We start from the raw sequence: 21719 nt of genomic DNA, 5'->3' as shown, positions 1-21719 counted from the left end.
TAACTAACTATTGCAGAGAACACACCATGGAGTCATTTTATATGTATTCCGTTGAATTTTAAATTCAAAACTGAGAGCATTTTGGAATAAGCATCTTTCTACCTGTCATGTGTCGGTGTGAATTATGCATATGTCCCAAATCAACCCTACTGTGTGCTACAGTTCCATTTAAAATCTGTCACTAGCTCTGGCATGCCGTTCTCCTTTTAATTTGACCCAAAAGAGAGGGAGAAACTTAAAAGCCTCTCTTCCCTTCTCTTTGCCATCCTTCAGTGGCTGTCCTAGGAAATGGAAGTGTGAAGAGCCCCTAGAACAGTGGTTCACAACCTTGGCTGCACCTTGGAATCGGCCTGGGAACTTGGAAAGATACAGATGCCTGGGTCCCAGAGATTCTGATTTAATTGTTGTGAATGCAGCCTACCTCAGGATGTTAAAAAGCTCCCCAGAGGGTCTTCTTGAGCACTGGGGGTTGGGATCCACAGATTTGAGAGACCTCTCATCCAGTGGTTCCCCACGATGACTGCAGACTAGCGTCATGTGGAAGGCAGCTATGCTCACCACTATACCACCATTGCCGATCAGACCAGCATCACCTGGAAAGCTGTTGAGAGAAACACAGGTACTCTACCAATTGAAACCACATTTCTGGAGGAGGGAGCTAGTATTGTTAGAAAGCTCCCAGAGGTTCCTGATGCACGGCAAAGGTTAGGGTAAACAGACATAATCTAACCATCCCATGTCACAGATGAGAAAAAAAATGAAAACTTGAAAGGGCAAGCGGCTTGCTCAAGGTCAGCTCCCAGTTGTTGCAGGAGCAGGTCTGGGATTTGGGTCTGACCCTCTGTCTGGTGTGTCTGCTGCCTGCCTCCCCACCTTCTGTTTGTTTTTTGTATTTATTGATGCTTCCTCATCCCTCAGGTGATGTTGCTGCCTCCAAGAGGCCTTTTCTGACTTCTCACCCATCCAGGCCGGGTAAGATGCCCTTCCTCTCTGTTTGAACAGCACCCTGAGCTCTCCTCTCGGACTGTTGGCTCCAGGAGCCCACACCCTTCGTGTCCTTTCTGTAACTTGCTGGCACCTTGTAGGGTTCTGGATCGTTTGTTGAGTTGAAGTACCCTGATTTTTTTTTTTAATTCCTCCATTAGTCCACATAGATTGCTAAAAATAATCCATTTATTTCTATATGTTAGCTTTCAGAAAAAGTTCTGAAAGCAAAACTTGTCTTTCTAGGGCCTGCTGTATTGTGGGTCAAGATCTCATACACTGTGCCCTTCTCCCCTGTCTTCCAGAACAGAGGTTTTGGGGGGAAAAATTTCAGGGCGCTTTTGTTGTAAATGAAAACAGAATTTCAGTGACCTCCCAAGTTGCTCAAGATACTTATAACATCTAGGGACTTTTGAATAAAATACTGACAAGTGTGAGTGGAAGGTAGCAGCATGTGGCATCTACCTTAAGACAGAAAGTTGAATCAAGAGAACAAAGCTATTTCATGGAAGTGTGTTTTAAGGACTAAATTATCTCCTTTATCATACTGCAGACATAACTCTGAGGAGCCACATTCTGTTAGCAGAGCTGAATCAAATCGTTTGGCTTCTCTGGATTCATGTGCTAAATTACTTTCAATTCATAGTGATTGATTCAATTCAGTTCAATTGATTAAAAAAAAAAAACAAAACCTAAACTATGAATCTTCTGTCATTCCTGTTGACATAAGGTTCATTCTTGGTCAGTACTTTATTTTTATGTGAAAAAATGTTCCCAGGTTTGCATTGTTTTTATGTTGAGTCTTCTGGCTGTATCAGAGGGCTGACTCCGAAGACAGGCTGCTACTGCATCTCTTGAGCCGCGTGGCCAGGAGGCGGCACACAGGGGTCACAGAGAGAAGCTGTTTTCCTGTGTGGAGAATTGGGAGCTTACAGATCCAGGACTGTAAACTGGCTGAGAGCCGTAGGATAAATGTGAAGATGATGTCAAGATGTTGCAGTCAGGAGGGAAGGATGGCCAGTGTGGTCTCAGACGTCACGGTCTCCTGCTCTGTGATCAGGAAAGGGGCAGTGTGGTGGCATGGAGGTGAGGCCCCTGTGTAGTCAGGGGGAATCTTTCTTAACTGGTCTTAGACATTTCAGGAGAAACCGAAGTTGTTTTGCTGGTGGTAAATATAAAACGTTTTAATATTAAAATAATTTTGGTTACACTGTGAAATAGAAAGTGCAGGGTTTGCCTGACTTCCTTTTTAAGATGAGAGATGAAGTTTTAAAGAAGCACCTATGTCCAGTTGCTCCTTTGCTGCTATTTGGGTGAAAAATGGACAGACCGATAAAACTTTTTGCTAAGTAACCAGCTTCTATCAGACCAATTTCAGAGGCTCAGCAGTACCTTGTGGGAGAGGATTTATCAGATATGTAAGAGCGGTGTTCAGTGATTCAACCTTGTTTTGCTGTCTGATCATTACGACCATCTTGCAAATTAGGAATTGTTCACACCTGTTTGAAGATGGGTGTGTGTGTGTGTCTATACGTGCGCGCGTGCACGTGTATGCACCTATCCACCAGGGAGTGGAGCCAAAATTTAAATCCAGGTCTATCTGATTCCGAAGTGCTTTTAATTTTCTAACCAACATGGCCTCTTACGTCATGAGAGTGGAGAATTCTCCAGAAGAGAGTTTTACTATCGCGGTAGACGCCGGCTGACTTCAGCTTTTCTTACGGTTACTATTTAACATTCATAAGTTAACGTTTATAAGATTCTGTGACACAGTTAAATGCATTTCTTCATAATGTCCTATAAAGTTCTGACTTTACAATGGCATGTCCTCACGGCAGTGACGCTCCGAGACTTCCAGTGTATTCATTGTCATGGTTAAAAGAGGGGAAGGGAATAGTTAGTGGTGGCCATTTTTGATCCAAACACTTAACAGCATCAGGTAGAATTTGGTACTCTATCTCTCAGCCATCACACGTTTGACTTGAGGGAGGCAGCAAAGCAAAATGGTGGGTGATTTGCCTTTGGTGATGTGATTCCTGGGTCTGAGAATCCTGGCCCTGCTGCCTGCAAGCTGTGTGATCTTGGGCACATCACCTAACCCATCTGTGCCTTAGCTTCCTCATCAAGGGGCATTCATAATTTGATTAAACTTGCTGTTTTAAAAATTAAATGGCATAAGGCCTACGAAGAGCTTGGAATATGATATAAAATGTGATACAAAGTAAGTGATACAAAGTATGTGATACAAAGTAAGTGCTTGGTAGATGTTTAGCTATTCTTAGCGGACAAAACTAGATGCTACATGACCTAGCAATTCCACTCCTAGGTGCTGCCTTGAGAAATGAAAACTGTGTCCACCAAAGATCTTCTAGTGAAAGTCTATAGAAGTTTTATTCATAATAACTACAACCTAGAGACAACTCAAATGTCCGTCAACTAGCAAATGGATAAACTGTGATACAGCCACACAGTGGAACAGTGTTGAGGAGCAAAAAGGAACAGATTACAGATACAGGCATCAGAATGGATAAAATCTCAGAAGCATTATGCTGAGTGAAACAAGCCAGATATAAAAGTCTGCATACAATTTGATTCCATGTATATGATATTCTGAAAATGCAGAACCTTAGAGAGAAATCATCACTTGCCAAGGACCAGAAGCAAGCAGAGGAAATTGACTATGGAGGGGCTTTGAGAGAGAGCTACATGACTGTATATGCTAGTCAAAATGCACCAGACTTGGGGTAAATTTTTACTGTATATAAAATTAAACCTTAGTAAACCTGATTTAAAAAAAGAAGAAAGTCTGGTACCACAACATAGCAAAGAGGGAGAGGGGAAGGGGTTAGAAGGCGTAATCAGAAGTTGCAGAAATCGCAGATACTCTGCACTTTCAGAGGCTCTACGAGATGCATGGAATGATTGCATTAATTTTCCTCTCCCAGGCTGTGAGTTAGAAAAATGCAGAGACCTGTGGAATAGTTCCGTCCTGCCCAAGCGTATCTGATTCTCTGCGGTGAGCACTGGTCTGCTACGTCATTGCGTTTAAGTCTACCCATAAGAGTTGCCTTTATTTCCCGGGCATGGGGATCTCCTGGGTCGCTTCCTGGGAGAATTTGAAGGAGGGAGGACTGGCGACGTGAGGAAGCACTCGTGGAAACAGAGCGTTGGTGTTCGAGATGAACTGAGGCTTACTCTTCCAAATTACTAAGTCGTCTGAGTGCATTTCTGGGTAGGAAATGTCCTCCCAGAGCATTGTTCATTCATCCTGAGTCATGGAGGCCCTAGCCCTTTACCGTGGAGCCCTTGCTTATCTTAGCCACACTGAGCACAGCTGACCACTCCCTCCTTCCTGAAATTCTTTCTTACTTGGTTTCTGTGATGCTGCTTCCTTATGATTCTGTTTGCACCTCCCTTGTTTTTCCTGTCTCCCTTGCTGGATCCTTCTCTTCCTAGTCCTTTGCTTCTAACTTTGGAGTGCCGATGACTTTGTTCTCTGACTGCTTCCCATCTCGGCTCACTGCTTAGCTGATACTCATTTCCAGAGCCTTAAATACCGTCTATATGGTGATGACTTCCAGATACCTCTCCCCAGTCCCTGTCTCTCCCTGGCTTTTCAGCTGCCTGCTTTACCTCTTCCACTTGGTTGTCTCCTGGGTATTGCAGACTTGGCATGTGCAAAACCAACTCCTCATTTGTTTTCTTTCGTCGTTCCTCATCTCAGCAGTGGCTCCACCCAGTGGCTCAGGCCCCCAAACCCAAAGTCTTCCTGGATGCCTGCCTTTCTTTCACACCTCCTGTTGGACCCATTAGCATCTATCCCAGATCCAAGCACTCTTCCTCTCCCACCCCACACCTAAGTCCCAGCCCCCCAGTCACCACCACCATGTCTTGCCGGGACTTTGGAATCTTCCTGCCTCTACTCTTTACCTTGTGGTCTGAGTTCACACAACAGCTGAGGGAATTCTTCTGTTTTATACTTTTATACTACCTGCAGTGGCTTCTCCACAAACAGTATAAAGTCCTAACTCTTGGCCATGGACTGTAATGCCCTTGCCATCACTCTGTCCTTGTCTCTTGTTCTGCCCATCTCTCAAGGGACTTCAGCCACACCAGCCCCTCACTGGCCCTTGACATGTCACCCTCCTGTCTGGAACATTGCTCTCATTCCCATCTCCCCCCTGCTCTCCCCTCCCAACCCCTTTGTGTCTAGGATTCTCGTCTTGTACTTCAATCAGTTCTCCCTCGTACACCACCCCTGGGGGCTGGCTGGCCCCCCTGACTCACCTGGACAAAACACCACCATTACTCTTGGTTCCCTTCACCTGCTTTGTTCAACTTCAAACATTTGAAGTCAAATGTTTCAAAGCATTTATCTCTACCTGAAATTAAGTCTGTATTTGTTTATTGCCTCTGTCCCCCCAGTGGATCATAAGCTGCATATGAACACTGTTCTGATGCTCTATAAGTGTTTTTTTTTTTTTTTAAAGATTTTATTTATTCATTTGACAGAGATCACAAGTAGGCAGAGAGGCAGGCAGAGGGAGAGGGGGAAGCAGGCTCCCCACTGAGCAGAGAGCCCGATGCGGGGCTCCATCCCAGGACACTGGGATCAGGACCTGAGCTGAAGGCAGAGGCTTTAACCCACTGAGCCGCACAAGCACCCCTCAATAAGTGTTTCTGAACGACTGAAGGAATACGTGAATTAATGCTCACGTACCCCTATGTTAAAAACTAAAGAACCAGACACCTTCTTAAACCCTCTTCATCTCTCACCCCATTTCTTGGTCCTTTAATTATGGTGGAATTTCTAAAATGTTGTCTAGATGTGCTATAGTTCTTCATTACCCATTTCTTCTTTACTAAGATCTGCTGTTCTTTTCCATCACTCGTGAAATTTCTCAGGGTCATTCGAGCTCTTTGTGTTGCTGCTTCTGCCAGATATATCCCTATTCTGTCTTATTAAAGCTTGCGTTTAGTTTTATCATGGAACATAAGTTACCTGAAAAGGGACTTTTTCTGTGGTGTTATCTGTTCTGTCTTCTGCATTGAGCATGGTGTCTGGCACAGAATAGGTTCCAGAATAGGGGTTCTTAATGTTTATACATGTCCTGTCATGAGATGTTTGACGTGAGTCCTCACTTTCATTTTTTTTTTTTAAGGGGAAAAAGTAATTTTTTCCTTTTGTCAAAGTGTGGTATAATTATTTTATAATGTTTACATGAGTAGAAAATTAAGTAATATAATATTTGTTATGAAGAGCAGCAGCTCCCCTTCCATTTTATGTTCCCCAGAGGCAAGTATTTTCAACTTTAGCTGATTATTTTAGTAACTGCTTCTATATCTTTAATTAACATAATCATATTGTTACTCATCTGTTTCTTAGTTTTAGGGATTATCTATTGATGAAAAAGTGAGTATTTAGCTCGGGTTCATCCACGCCTGCTCCTCTTTCCTCTAACACAAATTTCCCAACTCCCATGCTCTCAGTTGAATTTATATTATAATTTTGGTAAAATCAGTATGAGATGTTTATTATAACATACTTTCCCACAGAAAAGCTCTGTAATATCGTTGGATTACTTTTCCTGTCAAGACTACATAGCAGATACTGAGTTTTTAAAATCTCTTCATTTCTGGTGAACTTATGAATATTCAACCTCAGGCTCTACCCCAGTTGTAAATCTCCTCTCAGTCAACCACATCAAGAATGTACCAAATTTATCTTCTGGGGAAATTCCTCTCAGACCCTTCTGATCTTATCTCTGCCTATGTTGCTTTCTTGGCTTCCCCTTCACCACTCTCCAGAGAACTCCTTTTGCCACTCCCATTTTGGAGCCCCTGATCTCTGGACCTGAATGACTTATTCTTTTTTGGTTTGCCACTTCATTTTCCTTCTTTCATGAATGTACTTTTTTCAGATAGCTGAAGATACTAGAGTTTTGTTTTTTTTTTTAATTTCTTCCTCCTGTGATTTTTCTCTCTCCTTTAAGTTGCCTTGCTGTTTCTCTGTTAGATGCATTCCCTAATATCCAGAAGTTTATTATTCCCTCCTGTTTTATATCCACTATCTAAAAAAGATGACTAGAGGTTCTTTGATAGCAGACTGGGCTATGCTTCATACTAGGCTAGGCGGGTTTTTTTTTGTTTGTTTAGGAAATCCTGATATAGTTTTAGGTTTTTGTTTGTTATTTGAGCTGAGCAGATTCTCCAGAGAAAAGATGACTAGTGAGAAAGCCAAGGACAAGGCTGCGGTGTCTCAACATTCAGGAATAATTTGTGTATTTTCTCTTCAGTATGAAATCCCACTCCTCACCTAGGCCTCGAATCCTCTAGTCCAAAGATCCCTTATTGAGTCTTTTAGGAAATACATTTCAGTCTTCTCCCAGGTGGGGCCCGGGGATTTGGAGGCAGTTACTTTCTTCAAGGAGTGAGGGAGAGAATCTGCGGGTCTCTCTACTTAAACAGACTTTCAGCCAATCTTCTCCCCACCTTTACCCCCACTGCCAGAAGAACCTGGCACTGCCAGTCCCTCATCCTCTTGAGGGTTTATCATTTAAATGACATTGATTCTAGATGGTTCTAGTTTGGGACTGAGCTTTCTCCAGTCTGCTCAGCCAGTCACCACTTGTCTGTTAGCTCTCCATCTTCCAAAATTGTGTTACTGTCCCTTCTCCTGTGGTGTTTGAGGAGGGAGCAAGACAGTGCAGGTGTTTAGTACTCCACTTTTATTTCTTTATTTTTTAAGATTTTATTTATTTATTTGAGAGGGAAAGTGAGGGGGAGTGAGGGAGCATGAGCAGGGGGACAGAGGAGAGAGAGAGGGTGAAGCAGACACCCGCTGAGCAGAGGGCTGGATGCGGGCTGGATCCCAAGACTCTGGGATCATGACCTGAGCCAAAGGCAGACGCTTACCTGACTGAGCCATCCAGGTGTCCCCTAGTACTCCACCTTTAAATGAAAGCCTCACTTGGATAATTTTCTTTGTTGTTTCTGAGGCATTTGATCACACCCGTGAACTGGGACTTCTGTGTAAATCATGAATCTCCATTTTTACTGACTTTAGTTCTTCTCTTGGGTACAGTTGGGGTTGAGTATGGTGGACCGTTCCCTGGACCAGGAGTTAGGAAGCTTGGGTCCTCTTCCCAGATTTAGTATGTAAGCCTAGGCATTCTCTCTTGCCATTATTTTCTCATCTGTAAGTCCAAGGGATTGCAGTAGGTGATTTTAAGATCTCTCTGTACCCAAAGATTGATTTTATTTCTAAGCAGTTGGGATAATCACGTGTGATTGAACACCAGATTAGGAAACAGAGTTGTGGCAACCAACTGAAGAAATTGCAGAAGTGAAGCTTGTCCTTGGATTTGTCAGTCAGTCTCTGAAACTCTGGTATCTTGAAAGTCTTGAGTAAAATTGCAACCCACGTTTCATGAACAGGAAACTGTTAAATGGTTAAAAATTCTGAATTTGTTCCCTTTGGGCCATTTTCAGCTGGTAGTACTTTAGCTGCAAAGCATGCTTGGGGTCATGTTCTCGATAGGGAGATAAAGTGTTAGGGTTGAGCCAGAAAAACGGGGAAGATAATAGAGAAAGAGGTCTGGTTTGTTGCCTTTTTCCTCTCTGGCAGGGATGGTCATTCTTGGTAGCACCCTACCAGGAAGTGTGTCCTTCCTGTGGGAGCCCAGTGTGAGCAGATAAAAGCCACAGCTGTATTTTCTGTTTCTTCCCCACTGCGGTTTCTTTTTAGATGGAGAGACCAAGTGGACATTGCATGTCACTGTGGTTTTGACTGGCTGGTTTGATCACCAACCCAGTGTGCCCAGCAGTGGTCAGTACAGTGACTAAGGAGGAAGTGTGATCTGCGAGGCTGGTGACCTGGTGGGCTGGAGACCAAGGTGAGGTTCTTTAGGGCGATGCATCCCAGACTGAGTTGCACACCTGAGTCATCCTTGCTCCCAGTTACTAATGCAGAATCCCCACGGGCCGGGGCCCAGGAATCCTTTTGTCAGAGTTCCCCAAGTTATTGGGATACACTTGATTCTTAGACTGACTCTGAGAACCTATTGCCTTAGGGACAGGAGGCCAACAAGAAAATCAGACTCTTGAGCATTTATTTGCCCAGCTCATGGAAAAAACCACAGAACAGAAACTGAACCCTGCGCACCTAGCCAGCCGACATTCGTATCCATCCTGGAAAGGATTTCCAACTCCCACTGCTCTCCTCGGGTCCCTATTTCACACCCTTGCCCCTCATTCTTAGTAGGTCATCTTGTTTCTTAAATCGCGGAGGGAGTGGAAACCTTCTGGGGACAATGTCTCAACTTTTCTTCCCTCAAAAAAAAAAATTGTGTATAATACACATGTGTGCAATGTATGTGTATAATGCACATACACACTTACATTTACACTTCACTTTGCTTCTCTGGTGGAGGGTTAACCCTCTGTCTATGCCTGTCTCCATCAGGGACCCCTCTTATCTATTTTACTTTCACTCTTTTCCATCACCATTTGTGTATGTCTGTGAATATGTAATATGAGTACACATTTCGTCTTTTTTTTTTTTTTTTTTTTAAAGATTTTAGTTATTTATTTGACAGAGATCACAATTAAGGAAGAGAGGTAGGCAGAGAGAGAGAGATGGGGGGAAGCAGGCTCACTTCTGAGCAGAGAGCCCGATGCGGGGCTCGATCCCATGACCCTGGGATCATGACCTGAGCTGAAGGCAGAGGATTTAACCCACTGAGCCACCCAGGCACCCCCATATTTTGTCTTCTAAAACAAGGCGCAGCAAACAAAACCATGCCTTCCTCAACTCTGTGTCCAGCCGAGGTCCTCCCGCGTCCCGTTCATTCAGTCGTTCAGCCAGCCGGTCTGTATGTGTTAGAGTCAGCTGCACGCAGGGACCTGATTGGGCCCTGAGCTTCCTCGTCAGCCCACACAGGCCTAAGCCCTCCTCTCATGGTGCTTAGAGTCTCTTTGTAACCAGACTCCTTTAAAAATGATTGTTCTTACTTTCCTGCATTACAGACGTAACCCATGCTCGTGGTCATAAATGTGGAAGTAGCTTCCTAATGGGAAGCCACTAAAAGGTTTAATGCAGAAGAGCACTGGGTCAGAATTTCATTTTCAGAAGTCACTTAGGCTGCTGAAGGGAGAGAGGATTGGGAGGGAGTGGAAATTGCTGGCAGGGGATTGGTCAGGGAAGTTCTGCTCTAGCCCAGATCAGGGCTGCTTGGCCAGACAGAGCAAGATAGACTCAAGATATATTCAGCACCGGAGGAGGATAATGAATGTTTGACTGTGAGGATGAAGAAAAGAGGGAGTCCAGGATTACACACAGGTTTCTGGCTTGACCAGCTGCATTGGTGGTCGTGCCATTTCCTGAAATAAGACATCATGGAGAAAGAAGTGTGTGTGTGTGTGCATGTGTGTGTGTGTAAACATAAATCCTGTGAGAACATTATGTGAGTTTGAGATACCCCTCCAAGAGGAGGGGTCACATAAGCATTTGGACGTATGAGTCTGGAATTCAGAAGAGATCACCCGAGATAAAATGATGCATTTGGAGCCTTTTGCTGAAGCTGTTAACAGACACCATGGGTAAATTACAGCAGAGCAGGCCATAGGTGGAGTCCTGAGTATTTTCAGAAGCAAAGCTCCAGTCCTGGTGAGGAGGCCCCATGGAGGGACGGAAGAACTTGTAAGAGAAGGGAGTCTTCAGAAGAAGTCCTGGTCAGCTGTGTCAGAGATTGTTGAGTTGTCAAAGAAGGCAAAAATGTAAAACGGATGTTGGGTTTGGCAGCGTGCGAGTCACGGATGATCTTAGCCAGGGTTGAGTGGCAGGTGGCTAGAGGCTGGGTCCCCGTATGAGGGATGCCCGCCCACCTAGAGCCGTAGCATTAGTATTAAGGATTTTGGACTATGTTGTAATGCAGCAGATGCAGTAGAAAAGGCTGATAAGGTCGTGTTCCTTCTCAGGAAGGAAGGAAACACTTATCTTTATTGTTTTATGTTGGTTATCAGAGCAGTATGTACTCATTGTAAAAGTTTTAAACATTGAAAAATATGACTGAGAACTGCCTCTTTAACTGCATTCCCTCAAGTATGACCACCATTAATAATTTGAGGTATATCCTTCTAGATTCTTCTGTGCATATTCTACCACACACACACAGTGATACACACTTACTTTACAAAAATTGGGTTTATGGCCAGAGGGTCTGCTAAAGCTTGTATCTGTACCGGTGTATTTCAGAGACCTCATTCCATGGAGCAGGTGTATATAGTCTTCTAGTGTGTTGGAGTCAATTCTCTAGATATTTGAATATTTAGACAGCTTTGCTTTCTCACACAACGCTACACTGAACACACCTGTGCATATTTACTTGTGTGTCCTTACGTATATATGTGCATAGGAATTTCTCTGGAACAAGTTCCTAACATGGAGTTGTGGGGTCAAAGGGCATGTGTGTTTGACATTTTGATAGTGTGACAGTGCCCACGGCAAGGGGCCTTTTCTTTCTTTTTTTTTTTTTTTTTCTTTTTTTTAAGGTGGAAGAAATATGAGCGTGAAAAATGTCAACGAGGGGCAAGTGAAGAGTAGGTCGAAGTCAGGAACAAATGCTGAATGTCGGATAGTAAGAAGCCAGTGGGAATGGGAACCAAGGCATGGGAGGGGGCTTTAGGCCAAGGAGGGTGGGGGTGGGGAGCAGGGTCCTCTGTCACTGGTCACTGCCACAGCCCCAGAGCCGTGGCCAGTGCTGGCACATGGCAGGCCCCCGGCAGTTGCTCGTTGCTTGAATGAATAACGTGTAGTGCAGTTGATTCGTGCATGGGACTTTATGATGTTTCTCTCTCAAAGCACCTAGTTTTTCCACTTCCTCTACAAACCAGAAGGTTAAGACTTCTTCACTGAAACTGGCAAAGGAGACGTTGAAGATCCGGAGGCCCTTCTTGTTTTGCAGACCTGGTTGCCCAGGGCAGACAGGAGTCCGAGACCGGGCGTCTCTTGCTTTCCCTCCCGTCACCCACAGGAGTTGTAGATTCTAAGGCCCTAATATCCCTGGACTCCATCTAATTCTGTTCGTCCTCACTACCACCGTCATTCTGTTAGTTCCAGCCTGGATTATCTTATCAGAGCAGTCTCTGAGGTGGTCTCCGATCTCCTCTGGTACCTCGCTCAGAGCTTGGTTTCGTGACCACCTCCTCCAGCCTCCAGCCAGTTCCGCTGAGGAGCACCTTCAGCTTCCCAACCCTGGGTGGCATCTGTCCTTCCTGGATGGTCACTTGTATTATTTTTCTTACCTAAAACTTTCATATGTAAATATCTTAATGGATGTTTTTATATCTCAAAGACCTGTAGGACTTAGTTCATATTGCATGCTACAGAAATGGTTGATATTATTTTGTGTGAAAGCCCTATGCTTATATAAATTTGGTACACAGGAAGGAAGGACAAGGACAAAGCAGGCACGAGATGCACTCACAAAGGGCCAGTAATTTAAGACATTTGATTCTGGAACAGGCCTCAGGATTATTACTCCCCAGGGAAAGGCAATCAGCTTTAAGTGTCATTTGTATTAGTATTTCTGTAATTAGCATGTTAAATGCATATTTTGAGAGACTTTAAATACCTTGCATCTCTAGGTGATTTAGCTATATTTGGATGATCTGTTTATTTTTAACATCTCAAATAACCACTTTGTGGTATTTTCTGGAGTGGAAGTACTTGAACCTCTCTTGCTGCATCTGGCCAGCTGGAAGATAATCACATGACTGAAGTCCCTGATGGGATTCTAAAAGAAACGGCCTTCTAATGCATTACATAAAGAGCTCCCAAATTAGGACTGGAATGTTCCTGTGTGGGCGGGCTGCCTGCCTCCCCACCCCTGTCTCTGTGCCCCGCCTCATCTACTGGGGAGAGTAGTGGGAGGTTCTTACCCGCTGGCAAATGAGCTAGTATTTCAAGTTACAGAATCTAAGTATAAGGAAAGAAAGAGACCCCAGACTTGGTTACTTTTTCTGTGGATCAGAGGGCCTGGGTTCAATCCCTGGGATCTCCTCGAGAGGCGCTTGTGTATCCGGAAGGATGCTTCTTGCCTCAACTCCTGTCTCTCTCTCCAGGCAGGGTGTGAGTGTCCCTCAAACAGCCACTCGTTCAGAGCACATTCCCCTGCGTTCTCAGCACTTAAGATGGCCTTGGCTCTGGCCATCGCTTCCGCACAAGGGAATGACAGGGGCGTGGGGTCTGGGTGGCCACTTCCGCCAAGCTCCCTGGGCTCTAGAGGGTGAAAGGGAAGAGGATGAGGTTTTGCGGCTAGAGTAGCCCTTGACTCTGTCGTGTTTCTGCTGAGCATGGGCAGCACGAAGATGCAGTGACCACATATGAATTTAAACCACCTTAACCAGATAGGCATTCAGTTCTGTTTCACCTAAAATAATATCCTAAATGTTAAAATTAATCCACATGAAAGGAATTTTTGTCCTCTTGGTCTGTTAGTTAACTGGTAGCTTAAAAAATATATGCATACGTTCAAAATTTAAGTAATATGCATGATTTAGAAATACTTAGATAATACAGTAGAGAATGCATAAAAAAGGAGTTTACATGTCTTGAGTTCTCTTTGCGATCTCTTTTAAGTATCAGATTGAATTTACAGACACTCTCCTAATTTTTGAGTTACTAGAACATTGAATAAAGTGCTGTCAGCATTCTTATTTCTTGACATACTTGGAAGACTGTAAGTCTTTTTAAAAAAATGAAAAAGAATTTCATGAAGGTTCAAATACATCATTTTCTCCCTCCTTGTATAATACTTGTTGTTAATATTCATTTAGTGTTTACTGTGTGCAGGGAATGTGCTAAACATTTCACATGCCACATTTCACAACCCCGGGAGGAAGTACTATCATTCCCATTTTTCAGGTGTAGACTTGGAAGCATAGAAAGGTTGAATAAATGGCCCCAATTCACACAGTGTGGAAGTGGTAGGTCTGGGATTTGAATTCAGATCTGACTCAGCAGCCAGCCTTACAGAAGTTATGCATCCATTTGGTAAGTCATTGAGATAATTATGGAGTCCCTAGCACTGCCAGGTACTGTTCTAGGTGCTTAGGATTCATCTACAAACAAACTCCGTCATGGAACTCACTTAATATATAATAAGGAAGTTATTATTAAGTCCTAAAGGAAAGTAGAGCAGGGCAAGGTGATGGAGAACAGTGGCTCTACTCTTGGGCTGTTAAATTTAGGATTTCAAGGACAGTCTCTCTGGGGCATGCATTTTGAACAGAGACTTGAATAATGGGAGAGAGCAAGCTAACTAAGGCCAAGGGGCAGTGTAATATGGCTATAAGCCTTGCCTCTGGTCGCCTAAGTTCAAATTCTGATTCTCCTGCTCATTAGCTGTTTGGTCTTGGACAAAACGCTGGACTTTTCTATGCCTCTTCATCAGTGATATGAAGGTAACTATAATACTTAATTTTTACCCTATAGGGCTGTTGTGAGGATGAACGGAGGATGAACTCTATATAAAAAAGAACTTAGCTATAAAACAAGCATTGAAATATAAGGACTCCTTAATTGGTAGCTGGTATTCTGTAGGCACTATGGAAATGGTGAGAAGTAGCTACTTTCTGGGTCCATTATTTAACTGGTAGCTTAAACTAAAATCTGGGTAGACTTTGAAAATTCAGCTGATAGGATTTATTGAGGAGTTAAATGCAGGGGTATGAGGGAAAGGAGCCAGGGAGGACTCCAGTAATTTTGATCTGATTAATTTGGTAGATTTGGGGGCCACTTCCCCATGAGATGGGGAAGACGGAGGTGGCGTATACAAAGTCTTTTTGGCAGGGGAGGGGGGCATAGTGGAGGGTGGAAATCAAGAACTTGGCTTGTAGTTAAGACTGAGACACTTCCGGGGGTGCCTGGATGGCTCAGTTGGTTGGGCAGCTGCCTTCGGCTCAGGTCATGATCTCAGGGTCCTAGGATCCTCTGCCTCTACCTGCCACTCTGCCTGCCTGTACTCTATCTCTCTGACAAATAAATAAATAAAATCTTTAAAAAGAAAAAAAAAAGATTGAGACCCTTCCTTAACATATTCATGTTTTGTACATGTTCACTGTAGAAAATTGGGAAACATAGACAGATACTAAAAAAATGAAAACACCTGACATTCCATCACCCATTATCTTCGGGTTCAGTTTATTTTTACCCCATACAAATTTAGATTATGTAGTATATATAGGGCTTTTGTTTGTTTGCTAGTTTTATATACTCTACAGTTTATTAAAAACAGCTCATGACAAAAGGGAGATTTAAAATCTAGGCAAGGAGATAAGAGCCCTAGCACCACAAAAGCTCTCTATGCCTCCACCACAGAGTGGTTATGGACTCAACCCTTTAGAGAGCTCTCCAGCTAAGGAGGGTAAGGCATAGTATCTTGTTTATGTTCCTCTGTCTTGGGACCCCCGGTGCCTGCTACCTAGGGCAGCTTCGTCCACAGTCATTAGCAGAACGACATTTTGTTTTCACAGTGGTAGAATACACATCGCCTGAAACTTACTTGTAACCCCTTTTTTTTTTTTTTTTTTTTAAAGATTGTATTTATTTATTTGACAGAGAGAAATCACAAGTAGTCGGAGAGGCAGGCAGAGAGGGAAGCAGGCTCCCTGCTGAGCAGAGAGCCCGATGCGGGACTCGATCCCAGGACCCTGAGATCATGACCTGAGCCGAAGGCAGCGGCTTAACCCACTGAGCTACCCAGGCGCCCCACTTGTAACCCCTTTTTGAATGTACAGTTCAGTGGGATTAAGTACATTTACATTGTTGTGCAATTGTCCCCACCACCCATCTCCGGAAGTTTTTCTTCTTACAGAACCGAAACTCTGCACCCATTAAATAGTCACTCCCCATTCTTCCCTCCTCTCAGCCTCTGATGACCACTGTTGTATTTTCTGTCTCTGAACTTGACTCCTCTAGGGATCTCAGATAAATGGAATCATAGAGTGGTTATCCTTTTGTGACCAGCTTTATTTCAATTAGCATACTGTCCTTAGGATTCATCCGTGTTAGAGCATGTGTGAGAATTTGCTTTCTTAAGGCTAAATAATATTGCATAGTATACTTTGTGTATCCGTTCATCTGCAGTTGGGTACGTGGTTTGCTCCCACCTGTTGGCTGTTGTGAATAATGCTGCTATGGACAGGGGTATATACAAATATTTGTTTGAGTTCCTGCTCTCAGTTCTTTGGGGCATATACTATATGCAGTTTTACTTTTTCACATTGAAGTACATTGTCAAAATTCTGTGTGATGAATATTCTTCTACAAAATTATTTAAATAATTGCATTATGTATTATCTGTAGCCATGTCCTCAGTGACTTAAGCAAGAATTGTTTCCTAGAAATAGAATTATAATAGATTGAAGAATATGACGAGTTTAAAGCTTTTGCTACATTTTCCCAAATTGCCAACCACAAACTCGTACAACCTGACACTAGCAAAATCTGTATGTCTTCTTTGCTCCTTCGCTTCTATTAGGTGTTAGTAATTATATTCTGTCAATTTGATCATTAAAAATGGCATGTAAATTCTGTTTTTTTAATGCAAATTTATGGTTCGCTTTCTGAGTTTGTTTGTAGCTGATTGCTGGGGAAAATACTGATTTGGCAAATACTGAACATGTGAGATGATGAGTGATGATGACAATCTAAGAAGAGGTCCTTCCTCGTCTTCAATTCGAAGGCAGTTGTGAGCCTTTTGCTCTGTGTATATATGACAAGCTGTGTAATTGGGTTTTGAGATCTTCTGTTTTGTGTGCTAAATACATTCTTAGTAGTTAAACTTTCACACTTCCTTACTTAGAATTCAAAAATCTTAAAAGTGCTAAAAAGAATTTTTTTGGTAATTCATTTGGTTATAAAGCCTGACAGATCATAGCACTGTATGTCAACTATACTCAAAGACAAAAACAAACCAAAAAATACCTGACAGTTTTGGTGGAGACACTGGACCTCAGCCAACATGAGGCTATTTATATATCTTATTTATTCCACTTAGAATGAGTGTTCATATTTTTGGCTATAAAACTGACTTCATTTGATTAAGGGATGTTGCCCCAGACTCCACTGAGGGTACATAGTAATGTATACTATATACATAAAAGCTATTTTATTTCTTTCTTTTTTTTTTTTTGAAATAATGTTTTTATCTTTTATTTTTATTTTTTTTTGTATATCAAAGCCCCCCTTTTTAATGTAGTGTTTCATGATTCATTGTTTACGTATAACACCCAGTGCTCCGTGCAATATGTGCTGCCCCAGGCTCACCTCTCCTCTCCAGCCCCCATCTCCAGTTGTTTCCTTTTTAAATTCTGAAACACAGAGGTTTTGGCATCAAAGATTTCAGATAAGGGTAAGGGACTGTGGGCCTATGTGTGTGTGTGTGTGTGTGTATAATTATTATTTTTTTCTTGCATTTCTATGTTCTCATCCCTCATAGGGTTCAAAAACTCATTTTGAAATCAGGCCTACTTGGGTAGGGTGAGCAAGGAGTAACAACTCAATGTGTTTTGAGTTTAAAGACAATAGAAATTTAAGGGTGGTGTCTTCTTTCATCCCCAGGACACTGTATAATCACTATAATCTGGGGACTGACAGGTCAGCGACTAGGACTGGGTTTCAGCTGAGTTATAGCCAACTGCAAACTCAGGACCCTGAGGGTCCTAGGAGGCCTGGGCCAGTTGAACTGTAAAGTGATAGTAATAGCTTTCCAAGATATTGTTGCAACATATTTCTATAATTAATACCACTTGTCCTTTATAGAGCATAAACTGTCTTAGCCAAGCTTTAAAAAACAACACCAAATTGGTAAAATCAAATAAAGTCACTCTTCATTTACATGATTGATTATTATCAATGCTATTAAATCTGAATTTTTAAAAACTTAATTTTTAAAGTGGTAAAGGTTGCAGAACTGGAAAAGCTGACTCAAGTTCATGCCGAATTATAAGGAGCCCTGAATAGCCAAAACAACTTAGAAAAAGAAGAACAAAGTTGGAGGGCTCACATTTCCTGATTTCGAAACTTACTACAAAGCTGCTGTAGTAATCAAAACAGTATGGTACTAACATATGGATAAACATAGACCAGTAGGATAGACTCCAGAGTCCAGAAATAAAAATGTACATCTATGGCCAATGGATTTTTGAGAAGGGTGCCAAGTACGCTCAGTGAGGAAAGAAGGATCTTTTTGACAAACGATGTTGTGACAACTGGATTTCCACACGTAAAAAGAATGAAGTTGGACTGAACGTTGCATCAGATACAAAAAAATTAACTCAAAATGGATCAACAATTTAGCCATAAGAGTTAAAGCCTTAATACTCTCAGAAGAAAACAGGGGTAAATCTTTGGCCTTGGATTTGGCAATGGATTCTAAGATATGACAATAAAAACAGGCCCAGCAACCACAGTGGAGTAGATGAGAATGTGAAATGGTGCAGCCACTGTGGAAAACAGTTTGCTGGCTCGTCAAAAAGCTAAACATTAAATTACTAAATGACTCAGCAATTCCACTACCAGGTATAGACACAGAGGAATTGAAAACAGAGACTCAAACAGATATTTGTATGCTGTTGTTCATTGCAGTATTATTCACGGCAGCCAAAAGGTGGAAGCAACCCAAGTGTCCATCAAGGATGAATGAATGATAAATAAAATGTGGTTTGTTACGCACACACACACACCCCCTGCACACACAGTGCAGTATTCAGTCATAGAAAAGCATAAAGTTCTGACACGTGCTGCGACATGGATGAACCTTGACATCATTCTGCCGAGAGAAATGAGCCAGAAACAAAAGGTCAAATGTTGTATGATTCCACTCACATGAAATATTTCTAGAAGAGGCAAATTCATAGAGACAGAAAGTAGATTGGACGTTATTATGGCCTGTGGGGAGGGAGAAATGGGAAGTTACTGCTTAGCAGTTACAGAGTCTCTCTGATGTGATTAACAAAAAGTTTTGGAAACAGTGGTGATGGTTGCATAATATTGTGAACAGAATGAATGCCACCAGTGTACAATGATTGTACACTGAAAAATTGCTAAAATGGAAGTTTTTATGTTTCACATAGGGTAGAACAATAAAATACTTTGAAGATGGTGAAAGGAACTGATGAATTCAGTTGGAATCTGAGAAGTGTGAGAGATACAGTCGGCTTTTCTGTAAAAGCGTTAGCTAACCTGGTTGGGATGTGCGAATGAATAATGGGATCATTGTTCCCAGCTCTTCAAAAACAGACGTGTTTAACTTCCAGGTATATTTTCGGAGCAGAATTATCAGGGGACGGTTGCGGGAATAGGGAGAGGCAGTGCGTAAGAGGAGCTAAAGCCACTCCAAACAGCACAGAAATATAACAAGATGAAGAAAATTGTGTTTATCAGAGCTCTTGTTGGGGATTATATTGCTACTGGGGGGATCGAAGAAGTTCTTAGAGTTGCCACTGGGGTGGGGCTGGAAGGGTGAGATGCCCAAGCAACTCACTGAACGGTCCCTCTTTTGTTCCTCTGTGGAACTCTGTTGCGCTGTGGGAAGGAGCATGTTCTGTTTGATGCATTGCTGGGGCAGTGGGCAGTGCGGAGGAAAGCGAGAGATCCTCCTTTTTGTAAATACTGTCAAAATATTGGAAGAATATTATCTTGGAGGAGCACCGTGTTGTTAGCCTGCCTTGAGTGTGAACATACTTCACTGTGGCCCAATGCAGGATGTTTTTGGAACTATAAAAACTCTGGAGTGATTATGTAAGTAATCAGACTACATTCTGAAAATTGAAGAGCGCTAATAACTTTTCTAGAATGACAGAGCTTATAATTCATCCCATCTTTGGTTCACTCACTTACGGATACTCTGTAACATATTAGGTATTGTTTCAAATTCTGAGGAAATGAAGTAGAGAGCTTATGAACCAGCGGAGAAAAAGAATGAATCAGGACCATACAGTGCAGTGAGGGGGATGGAAATCTATATTTCCCCCAAATTTTATCTTCTGTGGTGGTGGCCTGTTGTGAGAGAGCAACTACCATGTGATTATTTGGGCCTCTGTTCAGTACAAAGCTGAAAATTTATGTATAATAATCACTCCTCTTTATTTCTGTTCCACACTCTAGAAGACCAACTGAAAAATACTCTATTTTGATAACTAATAATGCAAGTTGAGGTTTTGGGCACCTTTAGTGACCTGACAGGTTTTACTAGACAATGGAAAGTGCTATAGGAGCATGAAGTTCAGCAAGTAACCTGACTTGGTCCATAAATGGTGTACATTGGTGGCACTGGAATAAAAATTTAAAGAAACAGTAGAATGTGTGTGTAGGCAGTGAAGGGATGCACATTTCAGATAAACTGTACTTAGGAGGAGTTTAAAAATGAAAAGAATGGGGTGCCTGGGTGGCCCAGTCGGTTAAGTGTCTGCCTTCGGTTCAGGTCATGATCTTGGGGTCCTGGGGTTGAGCCCCACATTGGGGTCCCTGCTGAGCAGGAATTCTGCTTTTCCCTTTCTCTCTTGATGCACCCCACCATGCACCCGGTGCTACTTGCGTGCATGCTTTCGCTGTCTCTCAAATAAATAAAATCTTAAAAAAAAAAAAATAAAAAGGTTAAAACTTGGTAACTGACCAAATGTCAAGTAAGGAAAGGGAAAAGTAAGAATGACCCCAGCTCTGGCTTAGGTAGTTGAATCAATGTGATTACAATATATTGATCAAAAATGGCAAGGCAACGGGGAAGGTTTGAAACAAGGCAGTTTTTACCATAATTTAGGGAGAATATTTATTAATTTTCTAAATTGCCTGATGGATAGTGCTGGGTTTCAGACATGAGTCAAAAATTTCCTTACCCTAACAAACTTGACATCTTCATAATGACATTTTTGCCTTTGTCCCTTTTTCTTTCCCCTTCAGCTATTTCTTCTACTTCCAGAATGATCTGAGAGAGAGAAAGAGCACATACAAGAGAGTGAGAAAGAGCACATTTTTGCCTTATGATGGGAAACACAGAATTCTAATAGAAACCATCAATTTGAATTTGAAATTGCATTCCAGAAATGATTAGAGGATGATGTCACTTTTTTTTTTCCCCATTTAAATATTACCATTATTGCCAGTAACAAGCTGGGGTTTAAAAAAAAAAAAAAAAATTACCCGTCCACTTTCAGAAAAATGAGGAAACATTTCCTGAGTCATGTCTCTTTTCATTGCAAGTAGTAGTCAACAGTGCATAGGACATTGAGGTCATTCAAAAATATTTGCTGAGTTAATGTTGTGTTATTGTTTGTTTTTTGTTTTTTTACACTTGAATTTATTTTATGAAAAAGAAGAGTCAAGGTGAAAAGTTAGGAAGAAAACTTGGTGCCTAACAAGATTAAGAATGCCAGACTTTATTAAAGTAAAAAAAATGATAATAGCCAATATTTATATAGTACTTAACACTTTTCAAGTCACTTTTATCTGTGTGTCAGTTAATTTATTGTCCACAATGACCTTTTGATGTAGGCATTATTATCTGCACTTTATTGATGAGGAAACAGATTCAGGGTTGAATGGTGTGCCTGAAGCCACAGAGTTAAACTGTGTAAAGGTTTTACAATTCAAGTCCACGGCCCTGAGTGGTAAAACACAGCCATCTCAGCCTTGAAAGAAACTGTCGTGTCTTTGTGTTTTATGTTTCATTTTT

The 21719-nt window shown here is 42.2% G+C and overlaps 1 protein-coding gene across 2 annotated transcripts in view; it reads left to right on the top strand.

The window, feature by feature from the left end:
- Nucleotides 1–21719, top strand: part of ANO6 (anoctamin 6) — a 186404-nt gene that overhangs the window by 46321 nt on the left and 118364 nt on the right. Inside the window, exon 2 of one of the 2 annotated variants that reach the window (XM_059185580.1) lies at nt 919–972. The exons of the other annotated variant lie outside the window; for it this stretch is intronic. Within the exon in view, the coding sequence (XP_059041563.1) occupies nt 919–972 (54 nt within the window). The remainder of the gene's footprint in view (nt 1–918; nt 973–21719) is intronic. 2 annotated transcript variants of the gene reach the window in all.

Source organism: Mustela lutreola, chromosome 8, assembly GCF_030435805.1.
Source record: "Mustela lutreola isolate mMusLut2 chromosome 8, mMusLut2.pri, whole genome shotgun sequence".
NCBI lineage: Eukaryota > Metazoa > Chordata > Mammalia > Carnivora > Mustelidae > Mustela > Mustela lutreola.
Note: the sequence above shows the minus strand (reverse complement) of the source record. Positions and strands in the feature narration are given on the sequence as shown.